Source organism: Alternaria novae-zelandiae (genome assembly GCF_023758075.1).
Source record: "Alternaria novae-zelandiae strain BMP 2774 chromosome Unknown scaffold_6, whole genome shotgun sequence".
Lineage (NCBI taxonomy): Eukaryota > Fungi > Ascomycota > Dothideomycetes > Pleosporales > Pleosporaceae > Alternaria > Alternaria novae-zelandiae.
In genome coordinates this window covers 260,023-283,321 of record NW_026056966.1, presented here as the reverse complement: position 1 = coordinate 283,321, position 23,299 = coordinate 260,023, and the positions used below count along the sequence as shown (strand labels likewise).

Sequence of the window (23,299 nt, the reverse complement as noted above, 5' to 3'; positions counted from 1 at the left end):
GATCCGGGGTAAGAGTATAAGATGCAGTTTACCCCAGGTTCGTGGGGTAGCGTCAGTCTGGCTTCACCCTCAACCGTCACGACCACAAAGCCTTGTCCAATCCATCACCATGGACGTCGAAAAGCACTCGTTGGAGAAAGACGTAGCGTGTGAATACATCGAAGCTACGAACGAGTCTCGCAACTCCGTCCCCGAGATCCTGCGCAACCACACACCTGAGCAACTCACCGCTCTCGAGAAGAAGCTCGTGCGGAAGATCGACTTCAGAGCTTTACCTATCTTGATCGTCCTCTTCCTGCTCAACGTCCTTGATCGGAATGCCATTGCCAATGCACGTCTTGGAGGGCTGGAAGCCACACTGGGCATCGACGATGTGGAGTATCAGACTGCCGTTATGGTGCTGTGGGCTGGTTACATCTCTATGATGATTCCGTCGAACATGCTCCTCTCCATCTTCAAGCCTAGGCTATATCTACCAACAGTTGTCATCATTTGGGGCATTGTTTCTGGTGCTACAGGTTTCGTACAAAACCATGCGGGACTAGTCGCACTGAGATTCCTAGTCGGTGTAACTGAAGCGCCGTACTTCCCTGGATGTATCTTCTTTCTCTCATGCTGGTACACGCGGAAAGAGCTACCAAGTCGTATCGCCACTTTCTACTCTGGATACACGCTGTCCTCGGCTTTTGGCGGATTGATTGCCGCTGGCATTGTCGACGGCATGGAAGGTCTTGGTGGCTACCCGAGTTGGCGCTGGATCTTCATACTTGAGGGCGCTCTGACGATCGTTATGGCTTTCGCTGGATACGCACTTCTTCCCAACTACCCATCGAATACCTCATTCCTATCGGCTGAAGAGACCGCTATGGCGCAATGGCGACTTGACCGCGAGAACGATGGCGTGGCAGATGAAGTGAATGAATCGGTCTTCGTTGGACTGAAGCAGGCTTTCTCTGATCCGAAAGTAGTACGTATCTCTCTCATCTTATCATTGCGTGCCAAGAATCGAAATCCGTAAACCAGTACGTGTTGCTAACGTCGAATGCCACCTCTAGCCACTTCTTGTCTTCATCCAGACATGCGCCGTCGTATCCATGAGCTTCACCTATTTCTTCCCATCCATCGTCCAGACACTCGGCTTTCCCCGCGTCGAGACACTGTTGCTCACAGCACCACCATACTTCCTGGCCTTCATCTTCTCAGTCGCGAATTCGTGGCACTCTGGGCGCTCCGGCGAGCATTGCTTCCACATCGTTGCCGCATGTGTCATCTCTGCAGTTGGCCAGATCATCTCCATGTCAACGTACCAGACTGGACCTCGCTACTTCGCCATGTTCCTACAAGCTATGGGGTCTTTCTCTGCTTTCCAGCTCATCTTGCCATGGGTCTCGGCGACAGTCGCACGACCCAAGGCGAAGAGGGCTGTTACACTTGCCCTAGCGACGGCTGTGTCGAATGCGACGAACATCGCTACTGCTTACCTGTACCCCGCGTGGAGTGCACCGTAAGTCTTCTCCATATCCCAGATGAACAATCACTAACTCAACGATTTAGCCTTTACCGCATGGGCTGCATTGTCTTGACAGTAGCGCTCCTTTGCTGTGCAACTGCATCGCTCATACTACGCTTCTGGCTGCAGAAGCTGAATCGCAAATCTGACCAGGCTGTGGGCTTGGAGGGTGTCGCCAATGGACCTGGCCTTCTTTTCCGCTACACTCTGTAAATAGGCCGTAGGCAGACATGCGATTCAAAATGTCGCTCCTTCTGGAATGACGATAGCCACCCTTCTGACTAACGTTGATGTGACACTATCGCATGATAGATCGAAAACTGATCTCCGACCCTGTCTACCACTTGCGCTAAATGTGTTGCTCTAGTGAGTACATCATCCGATAATGGCCACGTGGGCGTGGGATGCGGAAACATCGCCAAGTAGCATCCGTCGTCGCTCGTCTCAAACCATGCCATCACCTGTGTCAAGGCATCCTTCGTATACTATTCTCGTTGCTGCTTTCCGGAAACGTTGCTGAATGGTGTTGCATCGACGGAGCAGCTCCCAATAACACGTTAGCGTTATGATCCTGCGCACGGGCCGCAGGAGAGGAGAGCCCGCCGCGGAACCTCATCTTCCATCCTTCTACTTCACCCTGACACTACTCCATGTTTCAAACATCTCGGTTAAAGCTTGAACAGCACGCGATAGACGGGCTATCTATCGGTGAAATGAAGACGAGGTCGAGTCGACAGCGGTGCTGTTACTCCTGCAGCGTGGGGGCGAGAGCGCGGAGGCTGAACTGGCAGGTGCTTCGCCAAAGCTGTTTCAGCCTCGCATACTCGAAGTACTGCGCCCCAGCCTCCTGATGCTTTCCAGTATACAAAATAAAAAGATCTGTTAGAACATAGTCGTAAAGAACTACACTCAGCCAGCGTACTTTCTGCTTTACTACAGTCGTCTGTCGCAAACGTGGTGTGAAGCTTTACCCATTACCACCTACTCCCGTACAGCGCACACAGTTAACCCCGAAACGCCATCAAGACATGCAGTCTCCCTCCAAAGGCACTAAAAAGCCCAACTTGACCCGGGATATATTAAAAGATGAGGGCATTTACTTCTATGAGCATGTCCACAAGAGGAACTCTTTGCCTAAGTGGCTCCGTCCCATACATTGGGAGATGAGATTTTTGCGCACAAAAGTCCCAAGGAAAACAAGAAAGAAGTTTGTCGCCGAGCTCGAGACGTTTCAACGTTCAGGTCAAGATGGGGCTATCGCATCGCAATCACTCTGGAGATTGAAACCCAACAGGAATCAATATCTTCGCGAGGAGAGCTTTGACGAAGAAGACAGCCTAGCAGCAGAGACGACAAAAGTACTGGAAAATTGTCGGAAAGTCAAGGAACGGGCGATATATCTTCGTGGGAGGAACGAGAAGGAATCCGCATGGGCGGAGTTCCTAGGATTGAGCTTCTTCAAAACATACATGGAGGTACATGGCACTCCAGACGAGCACAGGTATGCACATTTGTAATGCTTTCAAAGTCTCTTCATTGACTTCTTCTAGCTTTTTGTTTGATCGATGGGAACTGTAAGCAATACGGTGGCGCCTCACAAATCAGGCTAACTTTGATAGGCATGCCGATGTTCATTGGAACGAACGCTTCCCGAGGAATAATTGCGTGATACGAGTGCGCACTGGACCGAAGCCGGACGTGACCTACTCATTCCCTATTTTCGATCCCTCACACAAGATGTCAAAATTCCACCGTTTTGACCCTAAAGTCGAAAACTTCACGCTTCCTGTCCTTAGCGAACTCCGGAAGGCATCCGGATGTAGCCTAATCTCGTCACCGACATCTGCGTTGGCCAAGTGGGACCCTAAAAAACCACAACCGATTGGCGCTGCAGACCTAACATGCTTTCCTTGGGCTGTTGTCGAAGTCAAAACCAGTAAATGGAAGCGTGATAAGTCAAAATTTTGTTATTGCCAAGCTGCAAACGCGTCTGCTGAAGCACTCATGATGAGGGAAAGACTGGCTGAGAGAGTGAACGAGCCAAGTAAGGATGCTCTGGTCATCTTCTCTTTCACATGTGTTGGTCCAAGCGTTCGGTTTTGGCTTACCTTCAGACACCCAGTGAGTATGGACCTTACCATACAAGCGTCATAAGTAGCTAACATGCGCCAGACCAGCAACAACATCGAGATGCGCTGCATTTGGGCAACTTCATTGGAGCTTACTTGGGGTGTCTTTGCGCTACGTGCTGTGATCGAGAACATGCGCAAATGGGTGCACAACCGGGTGAAACCTGATATATGCAGATGGATCACTCAAGTCCGCTTGCATCCGAAACCCTTGACATTGCTCGACCCAGACGGCCATCAGGTCGAGCAACGAAGAAGGGCGAAGTCTCTCGAGCCACCCAATGAGAGAATACCTGACATACCCTCTACGTCACGAAAGCCTCCTCGTGCAAAGATCATTCCGCATTTAGCGAGGGAGACTACTGTACCAAGACGGGCCTGCTCTCCCAGTTCGTTGTCTCAACAATTGGATCGATTGAGCATTCGTATCGAAGACTCTGAACGAGACGTTTCTGACGAAAGTGAAAGTGAAAGTGATTGGCAGCGCTATGCAAGTGGCTCCGACGATGAAAGTTACGTAGCAAGCGATGGTGCAAGCGGCGACGACGATGGCCACTCCACGGTGGAAGAAGAGACTTACGACACAAGCGAAGATGAGAACGCGCTCGACGAAGGATACTCTAGTGACGGGTCATAGGTGGAGGCTTTCCAATGCCTACGTTCTGTCTTGGTTCCATCTCTTTCTCATACAAACATTTCCTTTCTATATAATACTCCACATGAGTTTGCGTAGCCATCATTCTCCTCCTCTCGTATGTGTAGCGTCTAGTTCTACAGGTGGTCCGGGTATGATATGCACACTCGTCGACCCAGCCTCAACTGGAGCCGACGGTGCTTCCGTCTCAGCCCTCCAATGGCCACTCAAGAAGCGTTTCGATCCGTTCGCATCACCATCCATCTCCGATACCCCGATCTCGCCCGAAGGCTCCTGCTCTGCTTGCTGTGCATCTTGCTTCCGTTGTCGTTGCTGTTTCCGCCTTCGCCATAGGAATAAGAAGAACACGACGCCTAGTACAACGAAGATACCCACCCCAACTCCAATACCAGCTTTGGCACCTGGACTTGAGCCGGGGTTCGTATTTTGTGATGTGATGGGCGGAGACGAAGTCGATGGTCCGGAGTCTGCATCTTGCGAGGTGATGGATGGTAGTGAAGAGGACGCTGCGGAGCCGTCGAATGAAACACCAATCACCGCTGCAATAGAAGATGCATAGTCCCTCGGGAACAGGGCGAGGTCGCTAGACTGCCAGAAGACGACGGTTGGTTTCGCTCGAGCCGTACCGGTTGTCAACACCGTCTTACTGTTGAAAGTAATAGTAGAGCATGGGCTAGAGCTGCAGACCTGCACAGTGGTGTCGATCAGCGTGACGACGGATGTTCCCCCAACCGCAACGTCGTTGGTTGTAGTGGTGGTGAATCGGCTAAGTACAGTTGTCGTCCCCGAAAAGGTTTTCTCGCAGAACCAGCCTTCGCGTTCCACAAAACGATAAGACATATCGCTAATTTGCATTCATGTAAGCGCGTGCCCGCGGGGTGAGAGTTATAGACCCTTTGAGAGCATAGGTAACGTACCTGGGACAACAGTATGCTAACCAATAGACATAGTCCAAGCGAATCTCATCTATCTCAGCGGGTCGTTGACTATCCCCACAAACTCCTGGGCTATACAGCGGCGTCGTCTGCTCCTGCCGATACGGATTGCATTCATAGTAATAGGATTCGGCAACAGCATCGGTATAGTATTGGAAGACAGCTCTTCCGCTGTAGATTGCAGATGAACTGGTGTCGTCGTAGATCCAGCGCGTTGAACATTCTCCTGGGGGCGTAAAGACGGTCAATAGTGGGGGCAAATTCGTTGGAGCAGTTTGGTATCTCCAATCAGACTTTGGTATGGTTGAAACAGTTGCCATATCGACGGTATCTCGAAGGTAGAATAAGTTGACGTTAATAGCAGGGAAGAACGGATCTTAAAGAGCTCTGCCAGCGGCACAGAGCTTTGATCCAGATGTGGAGAGGTGACGGGCATCGAATTGTGAGGTTGATTGGTAGAGTTGCTACGCCGCATAATGCGGCGTAGTCCTTCGGCGCCGATATGTGCATTTCACGCAGCGGCTACAGCGGCATGTGTACCACACACACTCAATACTATGACAGAGTACCTGCAGCCTTGTCGCATGCAAGACAGGCACACAAGCAACAGTGAGCCAAGAAAACGACGGCCATCGCTCGATTGCGATCTTCGTTAGCGCGACAAATTCGTTATAGTGTCCTTCTCTTTTCCGTATCCTCAGCGGTCTCTCTCCCGCTGCGTGCTATCCAGCTCCACCGGCGACCGCGGCACCACACCTCCCGTGCCAGCTTCGACGGGCACCGACCTTCCATCCGCCTCAGCCCTCCATTTCGTGTCCGCAGGGTGCATGAACCCCTGTGAGCTCCCATCCATCTCCGCCTCGTTCGGCTGCTGAAGACGTTTTCTCTGCTGCTTTTTCCTTCGCCTCAAGAACAAGAGGCTGACGACACCGATAATAACGAATAGGCCTATCCCGACGGCTATGCCAGTTATAGCGCCAGGACTTAAGCCATCATCTTTTAAGTCCGGAGATGAATCTGCAGTCGTATTGTTGCCTCCAAATGTAGTGTCAACCAGGGATGCGAGTGACGAAGCATAATCGGTAGGAAAGTTCGACAAATCTCTTTCCTCCCAATACACCCCGAAGGGAGTAGCAAAAGCCATACCAGAAGACAACACAGTCGGCCTCTGCAGCGTCGTCTGATCTGCGCAAGTCTGGGAACCCCCAGATCTTGTACAAAACCTCGTTGCTGTGTCAATGCCAGAGACGATTTGAGTCCTATCCCACTGGTCAATAATTGTCGTCGTGAAATTTGTGAGCGCAGTCCTAGGAGTCGAAAATTCGCCTTCGCAGTCCTGTCCAAGAACTGTCATGGACATTCCCCTGGTGGATACGTAAGCCCGGGTTTAGAGGTTCGGATTCAGCCGTGGGCAAACAACCTGTCGCAACACCATCCTCTCCACCTTCGCGAGCTGCCAAAGCGCTGCTCCTCGATACCAGCTATCGTTTGTTGTCTTGTACATATCCCCGGGCTGTAATAAGGCTGATCTATCGGCTGGAGGAAAGGGCGGCAAGACTTCCAGTAGTTCGCTGATAGAAGGCTTGCGATACCCGTCCGACCACCCGGGTTTCCGTTTGTGGATTGCCAGACAAGGTTATTGTCTCCGCTTCGGATGTTGGTGGTGTTGACAGGATTGTGTACCCATTGGGTCGCGCATCCCGGGCTAGGATCATATCTGGTTGTCAGAGGAGGAGGATCGCCGGATGGACCTGAACTGCTCCATTGCGCAAGGTCGGTAACAATGGCTATGCTGGATACCACCATGCTTGATGTTGATGGGAAGTCGAACGGAGCGTAAGAACGAACGTTTCAAGAGAAAGAGCTTGGGAACACGGGAACTATGAACTCGAAGTCGAGCGCATAGTAGTTGAGACGTCGGCGACTTGAAGGTTGCGGGGCGGCCACCAATCTTCCGACATGGCTGACCGGTGGCCCGCCTGCAGCCACCAGAGGGACGGCGACCTCTCATATGCAGCCTACTAACACAAGCAAGCCTTGTCAGGCGGAGCGGACCCTATCAGCGGTGTCGCGCTGTCCCGCCCGAAGCCACAGAGTAACACCTAACAGCCCTGCCGCATCACAAGGCTGGCCCCCACACCGTATCGGAAACCGGTAACAAGCTGCGAGATCATCTCGATCATTGGTGGTAGGGCATGGGCGTGAATGAACGCCGAACTGGACGCCTTATTCTCTTTACCCACATCATAGAGCAGGCCTATCCAAGTAAAGTCGATGGTAGATGGGAGCACGACAGATGTTGGAGGTGACGATGCAGGGGGAAGGAGATGCGCATTCCGGAAATAGAGTGGATATTGACTAGTGCCAAACAGGAGAGAAGCAGCCAATCAACGAAGCACAGCCGCAATTGCCCAAATAGTACATATAGCAGCAGCGTGCAGACCTACAAGGAGACGGAGCAGTGACTAGGTGATCGCATGAGGCTGAGGGATGCTACATTGCCACGCTGCTGTATTAATAGGGAGCAGCGCAAGTAACTTTAGACTCTACACCAAGGAGACCACCAGACGCCAAGGACCAGCGCGAAATCAGACCAGGCGTCCTTCATACCACAACTCAACAGTATTATCTTCGGGGACAACAGTTCAGGATTATTGACTAACTATCTGCCATTCAACCTCTCGTTGAAATACAAAGGAGATGTCGGTGATGATTATGAGACGGAGCTCTCTATATGTAAACAACCTGTACCATGGTATCTTCGAACCCAGAAACGCCAACTCCGAACGGCAAATATCAAGCCATTACCCTAGTCCCATATATTCCAACGCGCCTCCTCAACGACATATCCAACCAGTCCATTTACCCAGCCACACTGCATCAATCTGACAACCCTCGCTCGATCCTTCTCCTACTTCTTCTTCCCCCGACTTCGACTTCGACTCCTTGTCGGACTCAGCGCAACCGACAGCCCATTCGTAGACGGCCTATCCGACTCTGTCGTAGCCGAAAGCCCTTCAGACCAAGCCTGTTCCTGCGCCTTCCTCGCCTGAACCTGGCTCAGCGTCTTCTTAAGCGCACCGTACAAGTGCTGATTGTCGCTTGAATCCAAATCGACCCAGAAGGAAAAGATGGAGAGACACTGATGATTCATGTTCTTGAAACGCCGGAGAATGTATTGGCGTGCACTCAATTCCGGATCGGATTCGTTGCGGACGTAATCGGGGAAGAGCTTTTCCAGGGGTGCATAAGCCATTTTGCTCACGAAGCGGGTAAAGTTGTTCAGGATGAGGATGATGGTAGATTTGGCGAAACCGGGACGATTTACCCATTGTTCGAAGCCTTCGAATTCGTGGACTAGGATGGATTCGGAGGGCCGTTCGGGGCTGGGCTTGTTGTAGAGGGATACGTCGACAGTGAAGATGACGGCAGTCGCGTCTTCGAGTTGATGGTACCAGCGCTCCTTGAAGTGTTGAGGGACGTAGCCTTTGATGTTGAAGAGGTGGATATCTAGCTCGTCCCAGTTGAAGCGTGTTTCGTTGATGCCACCACCAGATCGGGTTAGGCGAATGATGTCGGCCTCGCTAGGGACATAATCTTCCTCGGCTATGCGTGGTGCTTCTTGCACGAAGTATGGCGCGTACTGCGGGAATTCGATCTCGAAGTTCCGGACGTATAGTTTGGAGAATTCGGGACAGGACCAGATTCTGGTGATTGCCTTGACGGCGTCAGACGATATGCCGTCCTCTCTGGCGTCTAGCTCGTGCAACAAGATGGCGAAGTCGTGGGTCAGTTCGGCAGAGAGCGTAACGCCAGTTTCTGTGAGTAAGTTCGTGATCGACGATATGAGCGATCTTACAACTTGGTAAACTGCGGGGCGGTACTTCAATCGTTCTTCCGTCTTATCATAACCTTCGGCGAACTGCACTTTCAGCTGATGCATTATCAGCTCTTTGCCACCCTGTGGATTGCCTACAAGGACCAGCTTAGTCTCGTGCCGAAGGTTAGTAGCTTCTCTCTCCAAAGCGCGATCTATTGCTTCGGACCGGTTGATTGCTGCCATATGCTCGTACTCTTCGTCCGATGGTGTGATCGTTCCATCGAAATCGTTCCGCACAATCTTCATGTGGAACAATAGTCTGAGCCATTGGATGAATCGCGATAATTGCGCAAGGCTTGTAATGCAAGCGCCGTTTAATTTCGAGGATTGGGTGAGGGTCCTCAGATTTGCCGCATCTTCCTTCCTGATCTGGCGGCTCTTATGAAGCAGGATCTTTCGTTGCGCTTGTGCAGTACTGGGGGGCATTAGAATCAGTTGTGCGTAGGGGTGGGTTAGCAGCTCACCATTGGCATGCCGCAAGTAACAAGTTCACGGCGTCATTCTGTCGTTGCGCAACCTGCTGCAATCGCTCCATAGATCTACTAGCGACGCTGTATTTTAGTTTGGAAGCGACATCGACAGCACCATGGTCCCGGTAGTCCAGACGCGCATTCAGGGCATCTACATGGCGTACCAGCAGCCCACAAGAATGCGCTAGTACGTCCAAGTCGGATACCAGTTGTGGATGGAGGTCGCTAATAGCATAATTGAGCCAGTCCAGGATGTTACCGAGACTAGACTTCAATGCTGTTAGTTGCGCGATGAGGTTGATGGAAGAGCCATCGCTATCTCTCCAACGATTGTGGATATGTCGCAAGCCGTCGATGTTCTGTCGCAGCTGATCGCGAATCGTGCCGATGGCGCTAATTAAGGCGAACACCCTTTTCTCATCGTCCGCCATGGCGCGATAGCGTCGCGTCGCGTCGCAGCAAAACAAATGTCGTGGATCGATTGGGCGGCGCCGGATTGCTGAACAAGTGTCTGACTGTCAGGAATTGTTGCGACTGACGGCAACGCTCGCGAGACCCCGCGCATTTAGTCAGAAACAACCAGGATTAAGGTTGGCACTTGCGGATGATTGTCACAAGACAGAACACAACAAGGAAGTCATCAGCGCCAGGTCCGCGGGGTGGATGGACGGCCTGCTTATAGGGATGGCCCTGGACCCGAGAAGATACCGCGAGCTTGGGGCGCGATGGGGCTGTCTGGCGAGAGTTGCACCGCGATCAACAGGGCGTGCTGACAGTGCGGGATTCCAACAACAACGGCTCGGCCTCGTCGCGAGAACGAGCCATCAGTCGCAGCCGTGATCTCAACGGTGCGATAGCGCGTTTTGATGCCAGGGGAATCGCGGCCAGCGGGTAGTGTGGCGGTCCCTGATGAAGGATGCCGGCTAATTTGGGGCGTGGATGCCGAGCGGCGCAGTTCAATGTCAGGTACAAAACGGTATTGTCTCCTGATTGCACAACCGCTTTGGGCTGAGCAGATATCGTCCGGATCAGGCGTGCAGTATGCGAAGAAGAGTCACAAAAAGGCCTTGTTGTCGCCATGATCGATGACTCCTCAGACGTTTCGGCTCACATGTGGCTAGTGCAAACGCCACCAAGCGAGAACTCTGTCGTCATCGTCCGATGAGACACCTAGGCATTCACTTTTCCGCCCAGCAAACATGAGCCCTATAAACGCCACCATGTCGACCCTGCGATCGTTCTACTGAATACTGACACTTTTAATATCAACGTTACATTATTAGTCGTCGTAGCCTTGAGCAAAAGCTAAGGGACGCGACTGCAGCATGGCGACTATCGACACGCTGCCGAATGAGATCCTCTCGTTGATAACAAGCCATCTTGAACGACCGCGGGATTTACTTTACCTCTCTTTGGCAAGCCGCCGGCTGAGCGAGTTCGCAAAGCTCGATGGATGGAAAGCTTTGCTCAGAGGCCGCTTTGGCCTGAGCGGTCTGGACGCGGATGCCTGCAATGCCGTTCACGGCGTGACAACTCTTTGTCGTAACTGGGATAGAAGAGGCTTAATCGCGAGGTATCTGGAGCTATCAGAGAAGACGATGAGCATGAACACCTGGCAAGCCGAAAGATGGAGGGGTCCACAGGGTCAAACAATGGGGTACCAACCTAGCATTGACAGCTATGAAGAGATGTATGGATCGTGGGGAGAAAGAAAAGAAGTATTGGCGTGGTCTGCAGGTACGCAGATTGTTATGCGTACGAAAGAGACGGGTGCGAACATCGAGAAGATCAGACAACGCGAAGAGGGGCTCGACCAGGCGCCTGACCAGACGTGGAGGTATGACGCTTTCAAACACCTGACCACGTGGTTCACGTATAAGATCCCAGACAGCTCTGAAGGTCGCGACGACATCGTCAACTTGAAGTTGCTCCGTCCGCATCAACGCGACTTAGCCTCCGAAGACATCGTCTTTGGGACTGCATCAGGCCAGCTATCGCTACTCAGCGCCAGCCCTGATTTTGCAGAGACGCGGGTGCAAAACTATAATACTGACCGTTCTAATGTCTTTGACGAATCCAGAAAACGAGCCATCGCTGATCTTTCGATATCGTCTTCGAGCACGCCCTTGCTAGCTACCGCACTTTCGGATACATCGCTAGCGATTTACCCCATCGATCGTCACAACTTCTCGGATCAAGCAATCAAGCCCTCTTCCACAGCAAAGACCGTATTAGACGGAAAACCACAACGTAAAATATGGTCATGCGAGTTTATATCCGATGATGCAGTCGCCGTTGGATGGGGTCCCCACGCCGAACCTATCGAGGTCTACCACATTGGGCCCGAAGGCTTTTTACCCCAGCCTTTGCGTCGCTTCAATGTAGCCAGCGAGAGCGTGGCGCATTCAAATCACACGGCGGTTTATTCTATACTTCCATTTCCCAGCACATCACCGGGCGCATCGGAAGCAGGCCACATTTTCCTATCTGGCGGCTACGATGGCATCGTTAGGCTGCATGACATGCGCTCACCGCGCGGCTTCGAACAGATCTTCTGGGATCCAACAAACGATTCGGCAGTATACTCTCTTGCCGCACAAGGGCGAGAACGCTTCGTAGCAGGTGTAGCTCTACACAGCATGATCAAGGTGTTTGACTTGCGCCTTTCAGGCTCGCATTCGTACCACTCCATCTTATTATCGGAAAAGAAGTTCAACCCAACAAACAAAACATTGTCGCGAGACTCAGCCACCAGCACCGTCGTTGATGGGCTCAAGAGCCAGACTCCAGTAGTGAGTGGCGGCTGGAATCTCTACCTGACTCCCCGCACCACCCCGTCACGCACGGCGTATCGCACCGACTACACCCGCTTGCGAGGAGATTCACCCGTCTACAGTCTCTCGATCCCTTCATCTACCTCACAGAAACTGTATGCCGGTCTCGAAGGCGTTGTCGAGAGTCTTACATTGCATGGCGTCGCGGATATCTACCCAGATACCATGCTCTCCCACTCCCTTGTCCGCCACAGTGCTGGTGTAGTCGACGTTCGCGCTTCGTACAATTCGGATGGTGGTGCATTGAATCTGGGCATGTATGAACAAGGTACCGACGAGGGGTTGGGTATGCAGCTGTTGGTTCAGGACGGTGTAACGGACAAAGTGGCCGGTAAAGAACGCAGGGATAAGGCTGTGGCTAAGGGTTTGGATGAACGCTGGATTGATCTGAGGGATGAGCAAAACAGGTGGTCTAGTGGTGAGACGCTACCGCCACGGGAGGAGCTACCACACCGGCCGAGAACGAGCAGAAGACCACCTAGACGAAGTGGGAGAGGAGGAGGTGGAGGAGGTGGAGCTTAGCATCGAGTTGCTGTGTGGGTTCCCCGTCTATTTCTGCACGTTGCACCTATTGGACGAGTTTGATGCCAGTTGTCTAGCTAGACTAATGTAATCGTGCTTGCTACCGCGTTGTCATCGAACCAATCCTTGGATAATCCCTGAACAACTCCGATCCGAACATATTCCCCCGCCCCAATGCTACTTGACTGCAGTAGAAGTGCATCAACAACATCCATTTCTATCGTAGATTCCTGTTCAACCAGCCCGAAGCAGAGCACAGACCTCCAAGTCCTCTCGTCACACCACCTTTCGTAGTCCACATCGTCTGGAAGTTTTCTCTGACGGCGGTCGTTGATGTAGATCCCAACGTCGAGGAACACACGCCCGTCAAGCCTCCACCCTCCGTACATCGTGAGCCATGAGAACAGGAATTCCCCAAGCACTTCCCGTCCACTAAGACGGAGAGACGCATGCAGAATCTGGCCGTAAGGATTAGGTGTGGCTAGACGAACTTGGAAGCTCTCCAAAGCGCATATACCGCGTGGCAGAATCGGAGGATAATCAAACTCCACGTTACGCACGTGTGAGCTCCAAGAGAATGTCGGGCCTACAGTATCAACATCCTGAGGATACTTCCAACGTCGAATGCTGGACCTCGGATCAACACGCCACCCAAGCTGAAATACAATATCGTGCTGCCATAATCCTGCGATGTATTTGCCTGGGTTCAAGTGTTCCATATAGGCAGCCAGTCCGGACAATGCAGGGAGGGAATCGCCTCCATATGTAAGACACATCTTGCTGTAATCTCTTATTATTTCCAACCATTGCCATGCGAAAGATGCTGGTTTCCATAGGGCTCCACGCAGCCGTGTAAAGAACTTGTAACCTTGGTAACTAGGCATCGTCTGAGCTTCTCGACTGGCGGCACCACACTCGCAATCTCTATCGCGCTCGCATTCGAAGAGAACCTCATGTGGCAGAAAGTGGATGATTCGACGGGCCAAAAATCTTTCCTGCATGCACCAGCCTCGGTGGAACAGCGTGTACGTGTGCTTTTGTTCCATTCGATCACAATAATGGCTTTCGACTAGTCTTGCGCGCACTTCCAAGTCATTTTGACCGTGTTGCATATATTGTATGCGTAGAGGCTCCACTCGTTTCTGCAAAAACCCGGCATTACAATCCTCGGTGGCTGTGGCTGATAGAACGACATAGGCGTTTGCGTAGATGTCTGCCATGAGCGACGCCTCCTTCGCCCATTCGTCCGCGTCATCCTGGACAATGCAAATCCGATCGATCCAAATATACTCCAAACCGAGTCCTCTGGTGACGTGTATGGCATCTCGGAGTGTCTTCGGAAAATCTAACGTTACCAGCTTTTTGGAGCGTTCGTCCACGTTGTTTTTTGTCGTTTCAGACTGCTTGCCTGCTCCCCAACGGTAGGAAAGTGCGGCGTATTTTACTGAGATCGTTGTAGAATACAGTTGTGCAATGGCGTGCTGATTCTTTCCTAGCTTTATCAAGCGCGTAGGCTTACAGTAATTTTCTGACACCTCATGTGTGTGATTGTTGTAGCAGTGGCTCAACAACTTCTTCATGAGACCAATGGAGGCTTCTGATCCCGGATCTTTGCATACATCTGTTGCATATCGAAAGGGTGTCTGATGCATACGTGGATCTGTTGCTGAGATTAGCCGGTCGTTTGAAACGAAATCAGGGACGGACCTAGTGAGTACAACTGGACGTGAACACTGCTACACCCGGCCCCGTAGAGTCCCCCTCCAAGGCATATCTGCAGATTTGCTCTAGATCCATGGAAGTACACGCTCAAAGACTTGTGGTGCTTCCCAAAATTATGATGACATTTGCGCAGAATTTCGCAAAAACGGCAATCTCTACTCAACCTGGCGACTGTAATCTGGCGGCCGAATAGCTCCTCATACTGGTGGAGGTGACATTCTTTGCAGCTGATTGCGTAAAGCGCGTAGTCTTCACTGGAAGCCCGAGCAAGATCTCTCGATTGTTTGTTGATAAATGTTTCTCTCTTCCCTGACACGATGACTGAATCCGCCCATTAAATATGGAAGGGATGCGAAAGAGGTCTCTCTTCCCTGGATGCAGCCTCCTGGCCAGAGACCTAGAGGAGATCAGCACATATCTTCAAAGCATTTGTAGCACCTCACAAGAGCTCTGAGCGGCTTCGTGAAGACGCCTCTGCATCTAAGATTTCGTCTGATGAGAACGACCCCGCATCTGAGATTGCGTCTGAGATGGCGTCTGAGAAAGGCGACCCCGCATCCGAAAACTCCTCTAGTTCACGTATCTTCGCATCTATAATTTCTTCCAGGGAAGACATGAGCAGAGAGTGATTTGATGGGAGTGAAAACCGAGTTCTGCGATTGCTTGGTTCTTTAGACAGTCTTACATTGTAGTGTTGTGATTGAGTTCTATTATACGCAAATACATGAAAGCAAGCTGAACTGGTTCAGCTGATGAAGCTTGTTACACGACCTTGCGACGCAGCGAATTGTACCCCCTGCAGGCTGACATGCAGGGTTAGCCGAACCTTGGAAAGATTTCCTACCACAGCTGGAAAGGAATGTACCGAATGGCTAGCCCAAGCCAGATATAACTTCGGTTTCTGACTACATCGGGTTTTGATGGTTACGATGCAGTAGAAAGGTAAAATTGTGTGAAGACCGTCGCTGCTCGCGATTAGGTAGGTCAGAATGGGATAGAGCATGCGATTGGCGAGCCGAGCTTCCAGCCCTCATAAGTATCTAGGTACCTAAGTTAGCTTCAACATTTTCGATCTTTGGCCACACAGCTACACTTTAGTATACAATTTGTACAAGCGATTTGCTCTCTTCTTTGTATAAAGCCAATGCCCTGCTCTACCTAGGCAAGTACCGATCGAAAGCGTGGCCGGTCAGCTGACGTCACGCGAGGCCACCCTAAACACCTGGGCATGTACCATACCACGTGCCTCCCGCATACCTAAGATGCTCGGTAGCCCTCTCAGCCGCAGCATTGCGCGCCTCTAGATTAAAATCATCTTCCCAATCCAATCTCAGTTCCCCTTTCAACGAAGGCCGTCCACATCGTCGTCACCTCCCAAGGTTCATTCCAACTTGCCCCAACATGTTTCAGTACAGTCAAGATACCCCTCCATCTCATCCACTCCATCCATCTCACACCTATACCAGCAAGTAACGCAAGACCGCGTGGCCATGTGTCTCAGATATCGTGATGTGGTGCTACCAGCGTGGCAGTAGTCTTGGCGTAAGCTGTTTCGCGGCTTCCGCGCGTGAACAATAGCCTGATGGGGTAAGATACTTTGTTCGATGCGAACTGTGGAGACAACTGAAAGTCGATTGTATCGTCGTGGCTATTCTCCGTGCGTGGTAGTTTGCCGGTCCAGTGATGACGCGCGTAATCTTTGACCGGAAAAGAGGCTTCGCCTTGACTGCGACGGAGGAAGACGTTTTGGGGCGGTTTTGTCTGCATTGCTCGCACTGAGCGAGAGGCCGCGGGCTAAGACTGATGCGTTGTAGAAGTTCAGATGTAAACTAGCCGTCCAAAGTCCGAAGGATCGCACCCAAGCGCGTACTGCTAGTTGTTGGTCACGTCAGCTTACTTGCTGTCTCCACCCAAGCCATACGGCCAAAGACGGGGAAAGAGGATCTCGAACCTCAATGTGGAGCAGTCCGCCGGCCCTGGTGATACGGCGAGTACGAGTACGAGGTAGGCAGACTCACGTTGGGGTTGCCAGGCGCCTGGCTGTGTGATGCGTAGTTTGCGCCATAGCCATAGACATCTGTGTTCGGCAGGAAATCGCGTTGGAAGTTTGACGGTGATGGCGTATGCGGGTGCTGAAACGATGGCTGTGATGGATGGGTGTGGTATCGGTACATAGAGGGGCGAGTGGTCGTAGCTGCCTGTGCAGAGTAGTCTAAACTCGACATCCATGCTGGCGGCATGTTCCAAGGTATGCTTGCTGGTGGAGACGGAGAGTAGATGTGCGTATTCCAATGAGGTGGGTAAGAAGGATACGCCTGGTCGACTGCGAGGTGATGAGGATCAAGGGATGCGACGGTAGCTGCCAGGATGGCTTCGTTTGCAACTGCGCTGCTTGCGCCGAAGACACGGCTTGACGGCATCTGGTATGGTGATGAACTCGCGCCTGTAATGTCGTAGTCTGCGGACAGAGAGCGCGGGTACACTTCGTGCTGCTCAGGCGAAGGTTCTGACTCCTGACGGCCCTCTGAGTCGTCCCTGATCAACTGCTGGAGGTATTGGAGCTTTCGTTTACGCTTCTCTCCTATATCGGGTATCATTAGTTATGGTCACCATGAGCGACGACCTGCGGGTTGACGTACGATAGTTACGTGAAGCTATCCTGTTCTGTTGCTTTCGTATCTCGCTGTTCGGCTTCTTAGGCTTCTTCCCGGGCTCCTCACTAACTGCCGCTCGCTTTGGTCGCGCATCAGGTGTAGAAAGAAGTTGTGACGATGAAGTGGTAGGAGGAGAGTTCATGGCGCCAGCTAGTGTGTTCGGTAACCAAAACGATGGGATCAATATTGCCCGAAAGCGTTGGCGAAGGCTTGCTTTTGAGCCGCTGATCAGTTCCTAATTGCAAGACGGCAGGGTTACATCCAAGCCGTAAAGAGAGCTTAGCCTAGACCCTACATCGACGTTGACTAGGTAGAGCCAGGCGACGGCTTCCGCTGCCGTGCTTTTCCTGGGCACTGCTGATTAAACACAACAAGAATAGCAACAGCCCCAATGGGCAGCGGAGGCAAGTAACGCACTTCACCACTATGCTGCCGTCAACCATGGTCTTAACTTCGCCGCACGGCATTAGGATATGGTCATCCGAGATGCCAAATCCAAAGGGTATTCATTTCGAGGACTTAATCACAGCTGCCGGTAATGCTGTGCGACAAATGCGGATCGAGAGCCGCTTAATCACTCAATCCCAAGATTACTTGTTTCCGCATTGGGCATACTGAACGGACAGGATAGCCATGGGAATTTGCGTTTGACAAAGAGCTGAATCATCGCGGAACCACGATCCGATCTGACGTATATAGGTGGATGCTAAGATGCACGAGAGCAGGCGGAGCAGGCGGTAGAGACATCCACCTTATCTCCACCGCCTGCACCATCACTCTCCGAAGAGGCTGAATCATCTTAGAAGCTTCTTTTTTAGCTGAGCTTTTCCAACGGAAGTTGGACGCCAGTGTGCCGAGCAGTGTTGGTGGTACGGTGCGGTGTCTCCCATCCGCGCACCTAAACGAGAGGCGGTTATAACTCGGACGCGCGCTTCGGCCCTCGCTCTGGAGAAAAAATCCTTTATTCTATCTTTCCAGACGGTTCTCACAGCTTTGTAACGTCTCGTTGGCGCATTTGACGCGTCACCGCCACAACTTTCTGCCGACAAACGCAAACAAACCTCGGTCCAGCAGCGCATGCGATCTCAGGCGTGCGATGACGAGAGGATTACCAGGTACTTCGCTAGCTAGCACGCTCGAATGTTGAGCTGAGATGGTACTGTACCTGTGGCGTGTCAACATTGTAAGCTACTAGCCAATAGTGGTAGGAGCTAAGGTGCTGCGTAAGCAGTCGCGAGACAAGGAATCTCACGCCGCCTTTTCGAAGGAAAGGGGCGAGCTGTGCATTGTTCATAACAACTTACGATAAAATTACAGTATTGGATGTGGCGTTATTCCCATGATGCTGTGGTAACACGAGGCAGACGAACCACTCCCGAGGTCGCGACTTCCGAACTCAAAATCGCTCCCACCCAAGCTGAGAAGCAACTTCAAATTAAAGATTTCCAAGGGTCGGTCTGTCACATTACTCTGCCGAATTTTTCAATCAATGACAGGTTGCGTTACGTGACTTGCCAAGAAGAGGCTGAAAGCGCAGTCGCGTCTCCACGACGAAGGGCATGCGCGTTTGATTCACGCAAGATGGAGCTGCAGTGTGATAGAGAAGCTTTACTCAAGGTGTACGCTTCTGCTCATAACTGCGCAAGACGAGACAACACGAGTCTCCAGTCCAGCTCGTAAAAGCCACTTTCCATCTTATCATCAACACTGCAACTCAGCGTAAAATCTCTTCGCTGGCAACGACGCAAGACGCGACAACATGCCGTTGCGCGAAGGCTCAAAGCCAGCAAAAAAGGCAAGTTCCCATCATATCATCAACAGCGTTACACCCAAGAACCATCTCAGATCACGCTCTTCAAAAAAAACACAACACAGAGCCACCATATCGACACCACTAATGCCTCTCCGGCATCTGATGCTGTCTCTTGAGATAACTCGCCTGCAACACTGTCAGCTCCCAACATCCTCACATCATCACGTTGTTTCAGAATGCTCTCACCTCATCAAGTACAGCCTGTAATCTGCCTTCTTCGGCGACGACGCGCTTGACGGTATCGCTCACGTTGCCTTCGAGACCGACGTTGCAACCGCGTGGCAGCCATCGAAGTATGTGGAATGCGTTGGCGTATACGCTTGTCGCGCCGGTCACCCGTCCGTCATCGGGTAGGCTGGCTTGGAGGATGATTTTGAAGGTCTTGAGACCCCAGCAGTAGCGCAGACCCAGGCGGACGAGGTCGGCGAAGCCGTCGAGGATATCGTGGTGGGAGGGTATGGTGAGGACGACGTGTTTGATGAGGCTGCGCGAGCGCTGGTGGAGGGTAGATAGGGTGTGGATGCCGCTTGTGAGGCTGAGGGTGAAGACGTTGTCGCTGTACAGGACTTGACGCGCCTCTCGGTATATCAACTTGTTCAGCCGCAGGATCTCGGGGACGATGGGGTCGTCTAGCGGGATGCGCTCGGGACCCTGTCTGGGTCGATGGAAGGCGTAGCCGGGGCCGGGCAGTTCGTGACGGGGCATGTAGGGGGCGTAGAGGTTGTTTCGACGCGGTGCTGCGAGAAGGTCGTCGCCGTCTTCGGGTTTCTCAGGCGCGCGGTCGGCATGCAGAAGAAGCGGCTCTTCACGCACGAGCGCCATGTGGTAGATGTGGATGCGCAGTTCGGCGGGAAGCTTCATGAAGGGGAAGAAGTTTGCCGTTGCAGTCTCGGACGTCGCTGAGGTGTCGACAGGAGGCTCGAGTTGCGATTCGGTCAAGGTGCTGGGTTCTGGCGTGAGAAGACCGCTGCGGCCTCGCGAGGCTGATGCCACAGCAGCTTGAGGATTGCTGCCGACTACATCGTCTTCAACTGGGCCACGGGTACGAAGCTTCTTCGGCTCTGGCGCATGCGCTTCCACTTCCTCCTCTTGAATGGCACGCTTTCGGCTACTCATGGCGGACACCGGGCGTGTTTGTCGGTGCATTGCCTCGTCTTCTGAAGCCATGTAGGCCCTTGGGTAGAACGATATGTCCTAAAGATGGTGATACTAGTATTCGTATTTGTTTTGTCTGTATATCAAACGATGGCTGGCTGGCCGTGACGCGTCGAAGTCGCCAAGTACGGTAGCGTGAAGTCTGCTGGCCAAGCGTGAGGTCTAGACAATGCTAACAGGTGCGCGGCATTCGATAACAGCTGGGCTAAGAGAAGCGTTAAAAATGAATACAATGGCAAGAAGCCAAAGCGGCGCAAACAATAGCCGGCAAGGAAGTTCGCGACACGGCAAGGTGCAGGTGGACTCGACGCGGAGGTGGATGATTGCGGGGTTGGATAGCGTGTAGAACGGCTGTGGGCCTAGCAAACGTCAGTGCGCATGAAGATTGCGTCACGTGCGCCTATTTTACAATACCTAGGTAGCTTCCCGATTCACGGTGAGAGGGCGTAAATGGACAATAGGAAAAGGCCGTCGCAGTCTCATGCTGGTACCCGATAGCTTTCAAGTTTTCACTTCACGGAGAGGAGCGTGAAAAGAGAATAAGGATTAATGATTCCAGTCTCAATCTAGACATTTGCGCGGCACCACAGACGAGCTGCACTATCATGGGTTGAATAGTCTCATCAAGCTATCTACACTAGCCACCACTGACTCGTTGCGCTCGTCGCTCGCCTCTATGCAAACCGCAGTGGTCGGGGGAAATAATAATAAGGGAATCAAAATGACCACGCGTCCCCACCGGCCTCGTCCAAGCTCCTCTCTGCCTTGCCATACGTGAATGCGGGTTTGGGCCTCTGAGGGAGAGGGGATCTGGGGCAGACCTGAGTGCCACGCTTCAGCATCGCAGAATGACCCGAAGCGCAAGCTTTACCCTCTGGACCAGCACACTATAAGTCTATTAGGTTGTTGGCACCAGGCTGACGGGGTTGCTGCTGCTGCTGAGGCTGAGCACCGAACGGATTTGCGCTGCCGTAAGGGTTGGCGCCAAAGTTGCTCGCTGGGCCAGTTGCCGCGGGCATCATGCGGTTTTGCTGCGGCATGCCGGTGAACTGGGAGTTCAAGAACGGGTTGTTACCGGTAGCGTTGGCGTTGACCCGGTTCAAGCCCGCGCCAGCCGAGTTGACGAATGTTCCAGGAGCTGTGTGCTGAGCTGGGATACGCATGTTTCCAACGTTGCCGAAAGTGTCCTGACCTTCGCCTGTTGCAAGAAGCGCGTTGAGTCTGGCAGCGGTCGGGTCCATCTCTTTTTGTGGCGCCTGTGGCTGCTGCTGCTGCTGTGGTTGCGCTGCCGGTGCAGGAGAGAAGGATACTGGAGGGTTGAACGAGGTGTTGTTGAACTGGGTCTGGGTCTTCTGCTCGCTCAACGAGTTCAACGTCGGTTGCGTGAAGGTCTGAGTGGGCTGCGGTCGGTTGAAGGACTGAGCGAATGGGTTGTTGGAGCCAGTGGGCTGCGGCTTGAGCGACTCTTGAGTCTGGTTGCTTGCCCACGGGTTATGACTGCCAGGCTGGAGTGCATTCTGATCTTGCTGCGGTTGTTGCTGTTGCTGCTGACCCATGTCACCAAAGCCTCCACCTCCAAATTGACCATACGGGTTGTTGTTGAACGAGGTTTGCTGAGGTTGGATCGTGTGTTGGGGCTGCATATATTGCTGCTGTTGCTGCTGAGCGCCGAACTGATCAAAGCCGGTAGGTTGTGGCATTTGGGGCTGCTGTTGGAAGCCACCGTAGCCGCCGAACCCATTCTGGAAGCCAGTTTGCTGAGGCTGCATGCCCGTGGGCTGTGAGTATGCGTTGTTGAGGAAGCCAGTGTTCTGAGGCTGCTGCTGGTTCTGGTCCATGAGGTTACCGAACCAGTCCACTTGGCCCTGCTGCTGGTACCCCTGGTTGTTGCCCGTGGGCTGGTAGGCATTCGGCTGTGCGGTGGTTTCGCCGAAAAGTAGGTCGGCGTTGGTCTGCTCGAGTTCCTTCCGGCGCAGCTCCTCCTCCTCCTTGCTCAGCTTGATGGCCTTTTCCAAGTCATCGTCGGTGTCTTCGACTCTGGCCCCACGTTCGCGGCGCTTCTTCTCCTCCTCTGCCTCGTTCTTGCTTGCCTCGAGCGCGAGCCTCAGCTCGAGATCTTCCTCTTCCGTTCTGCGGTTGCGGCGCTGTTCGCCGTTTCGCGGGCGCGTGGCTCTCTCCCCGCCATCTGGACCGTGGTGGCCTCCACCGGGGTACTCTTCGATGCCTGTGACCCGCGACTTCCATGATTTCCTGTCGGCTCGCTCGGCGCGCAGGCGCTCTTCGTCGAGGATGAGCGAAGTCAGCTCTTTAGCTGCCATTCGCACTGCGATTGTCTTAGTAAGGCACGAATTCGCAAAGCAGGACGCGCTTACCGTTCTGGCCGACGTCGCGACCGTCCTCGTCGGTGTGCTGAAACTCGCGCAGTGTCTTGATGATGTAGATGTTCTTGCGCGCCCATGTCACGACGAGCTCGGAGCCCTCGTGCAGACAGTAGTCGAGCACCTTCAGCGACTTGAGGACGTGACGCCAGTTCTTGCCGCGGTCGTTCAGGCGCTTGTCGAGCATGTCCATGACCTGATAGAAGTCGGTCGAGCTGGGTAGCGGTCAGCATGGCTCGCGTAGCCTTCGCACTCGTCGTACCTATTGAAGGTGATTTGGGCGATCTCAGCCATGTCAGACCCGACGGGGCCCCATGGGTCGTTGCTGGTCGCTGCGATGGTCAGCTACGCCGTGCATGCAGCTCCTGGGGCACTCCATACCATTGCGGACCTTGACCTCGACCTGGCTGTACCCCTTGGTCACGTTCTTGACCGATCTCGCGATTTTACTCATGGTCGCGACGTAATTTGCGTCTCTCGGTGTGCGGTGTCGTTGGGTCGGAGCTGTCGGGAGGGAAGGGTCGCCAGAGGAGTGGCTGAGGTATAGCGCTGGGCGGATGACGTGCCACTAAGTAGACGGGCGCAAGCAATCAACAGCGCGGTTTGTCGTCGGAATTGATTGCCCAGCGATGGTGAGAGTAG

General features: G+C 52.9%; 6 protein-coding genes across 6 annotated transcripts; 2 read left to right on the top strand and 4 right to left on the bottom strand.

Moving 5' to 3' along the window:
- Positions 1 to 109: 109 nt before the first annotated feature.
- Positions 110 to 1,723, top strand: J4E88_003633 (uncharacterized protein; the record flags this gene model as incomplete). The annotated part of the gene is made up of 3 exons (XM_049397282.1): positions 110 to 967; positions 1,056 to 1,504; positions 1,555 to 1,723. The coding sequence occupies 3 exons, from the start codon at positions 110 to 112 to the stop codon at positions 1,721 to 1,723; spliced, it is 1,476 nt and encodes a 491-aa protein (XP_049256670.1).
- Positions 1,724 to 8,140: 6,417 nt separating this feature from the next.
- J4E88_003632 (uncharacterized protein) lies at positions 8,141 to 10,010 on the bottom strand (the record flags this gene model as incomplete). The annotated part of the gene is made up of 2 exons (XM_049397281.1): positions 8,141 to 9,524; positions 9,574 to 10,010. 2 exons carry the CDS (start codon positions 10,008 to 10,010, stop codon positions 8,141 to 8,143), a joined length of 1,821 nt encoding a protein of 606 aa, XP_049256669.1.
- Positions 10,011 to 11,231: 1,221 nt separating this feature from the next.
- J4E88_003631 (uncharacterized protein) lies at positions 11,232 to 12,935 on the top strand (the record flags this gene model as incomplete). The annotated part of the gene is made up of 2 exons (XM_049397280.1): positions 11,232 to 11,236; positions 11,258 to 12,935. 2 exons carry the CDS (start codon positions 11,232 to 11,234, stop codon positions 12,933 to 12,935), a joined length of 1,683 nt encoding a protein of 560 aa, XP_049256668.1.
- Positions 12,936 to 16,609: 3,674 nt separating this feature from the next.
- On the bottom strand, positions 16,610 to 17,453 carry J4E88_003630 (uncharacterized protein; the record flags this gene model as incomplete). Its single annotated transcript, XM_049397279.1, has 2 exons — positions 16,610 to 17,238; positions 17,297 to 17,453. The coding sequence occupies 2 exons, from the start codon at positions 17,451 to 17,453 to the stop codon at positions 16,610 to 16,612; spliced, it is 786 nt and encodes a 261-aa protein (XP_049256667.1).
- Positions 17,454 to 19,295: 1,842 nt separating this feature from the next.
- Positions 19,296 to 20,240, bottom strand: J4E88_003629 (uncharacterized protein; the record flags this gene model as incomplete). The annotated part of the gene is made up of 1 exon (XM_049397278.1): positions 19,296 to 20,240. One exon carries the CDS (start codon positions 20,238 to 20,240, stop codon positions 19,296 to 19,298), a length of 945 nt encoding a protein of 314 aa, XP_049256666.1.
- A 926-nt stretch (positions 20,241 to 21,166) lies between these two features.
- Positions 21,167 to 23,111, bottom strand: J4E88_003628 (uncharacterized protein; the record flags this gene model as incomplete). The annotated part of the gene is made up of 4 exons (XM_049397277.1): positions 21,167 to 22,602; positions 22,652 to 22,872; positions 22,920 to 22,989; positions 23,039 to 23,111. 4 exons carry the CDS (start codon positions 23,109 to 23,111, stop codon positions 21,167 to 21,169), a joined length of 1,800 nt encoding a protein of 599 aa, XP_049256665.1.
- Between the last annotated feature and the right edge of the window lie 188 nt (positions 23,112 to 23,299).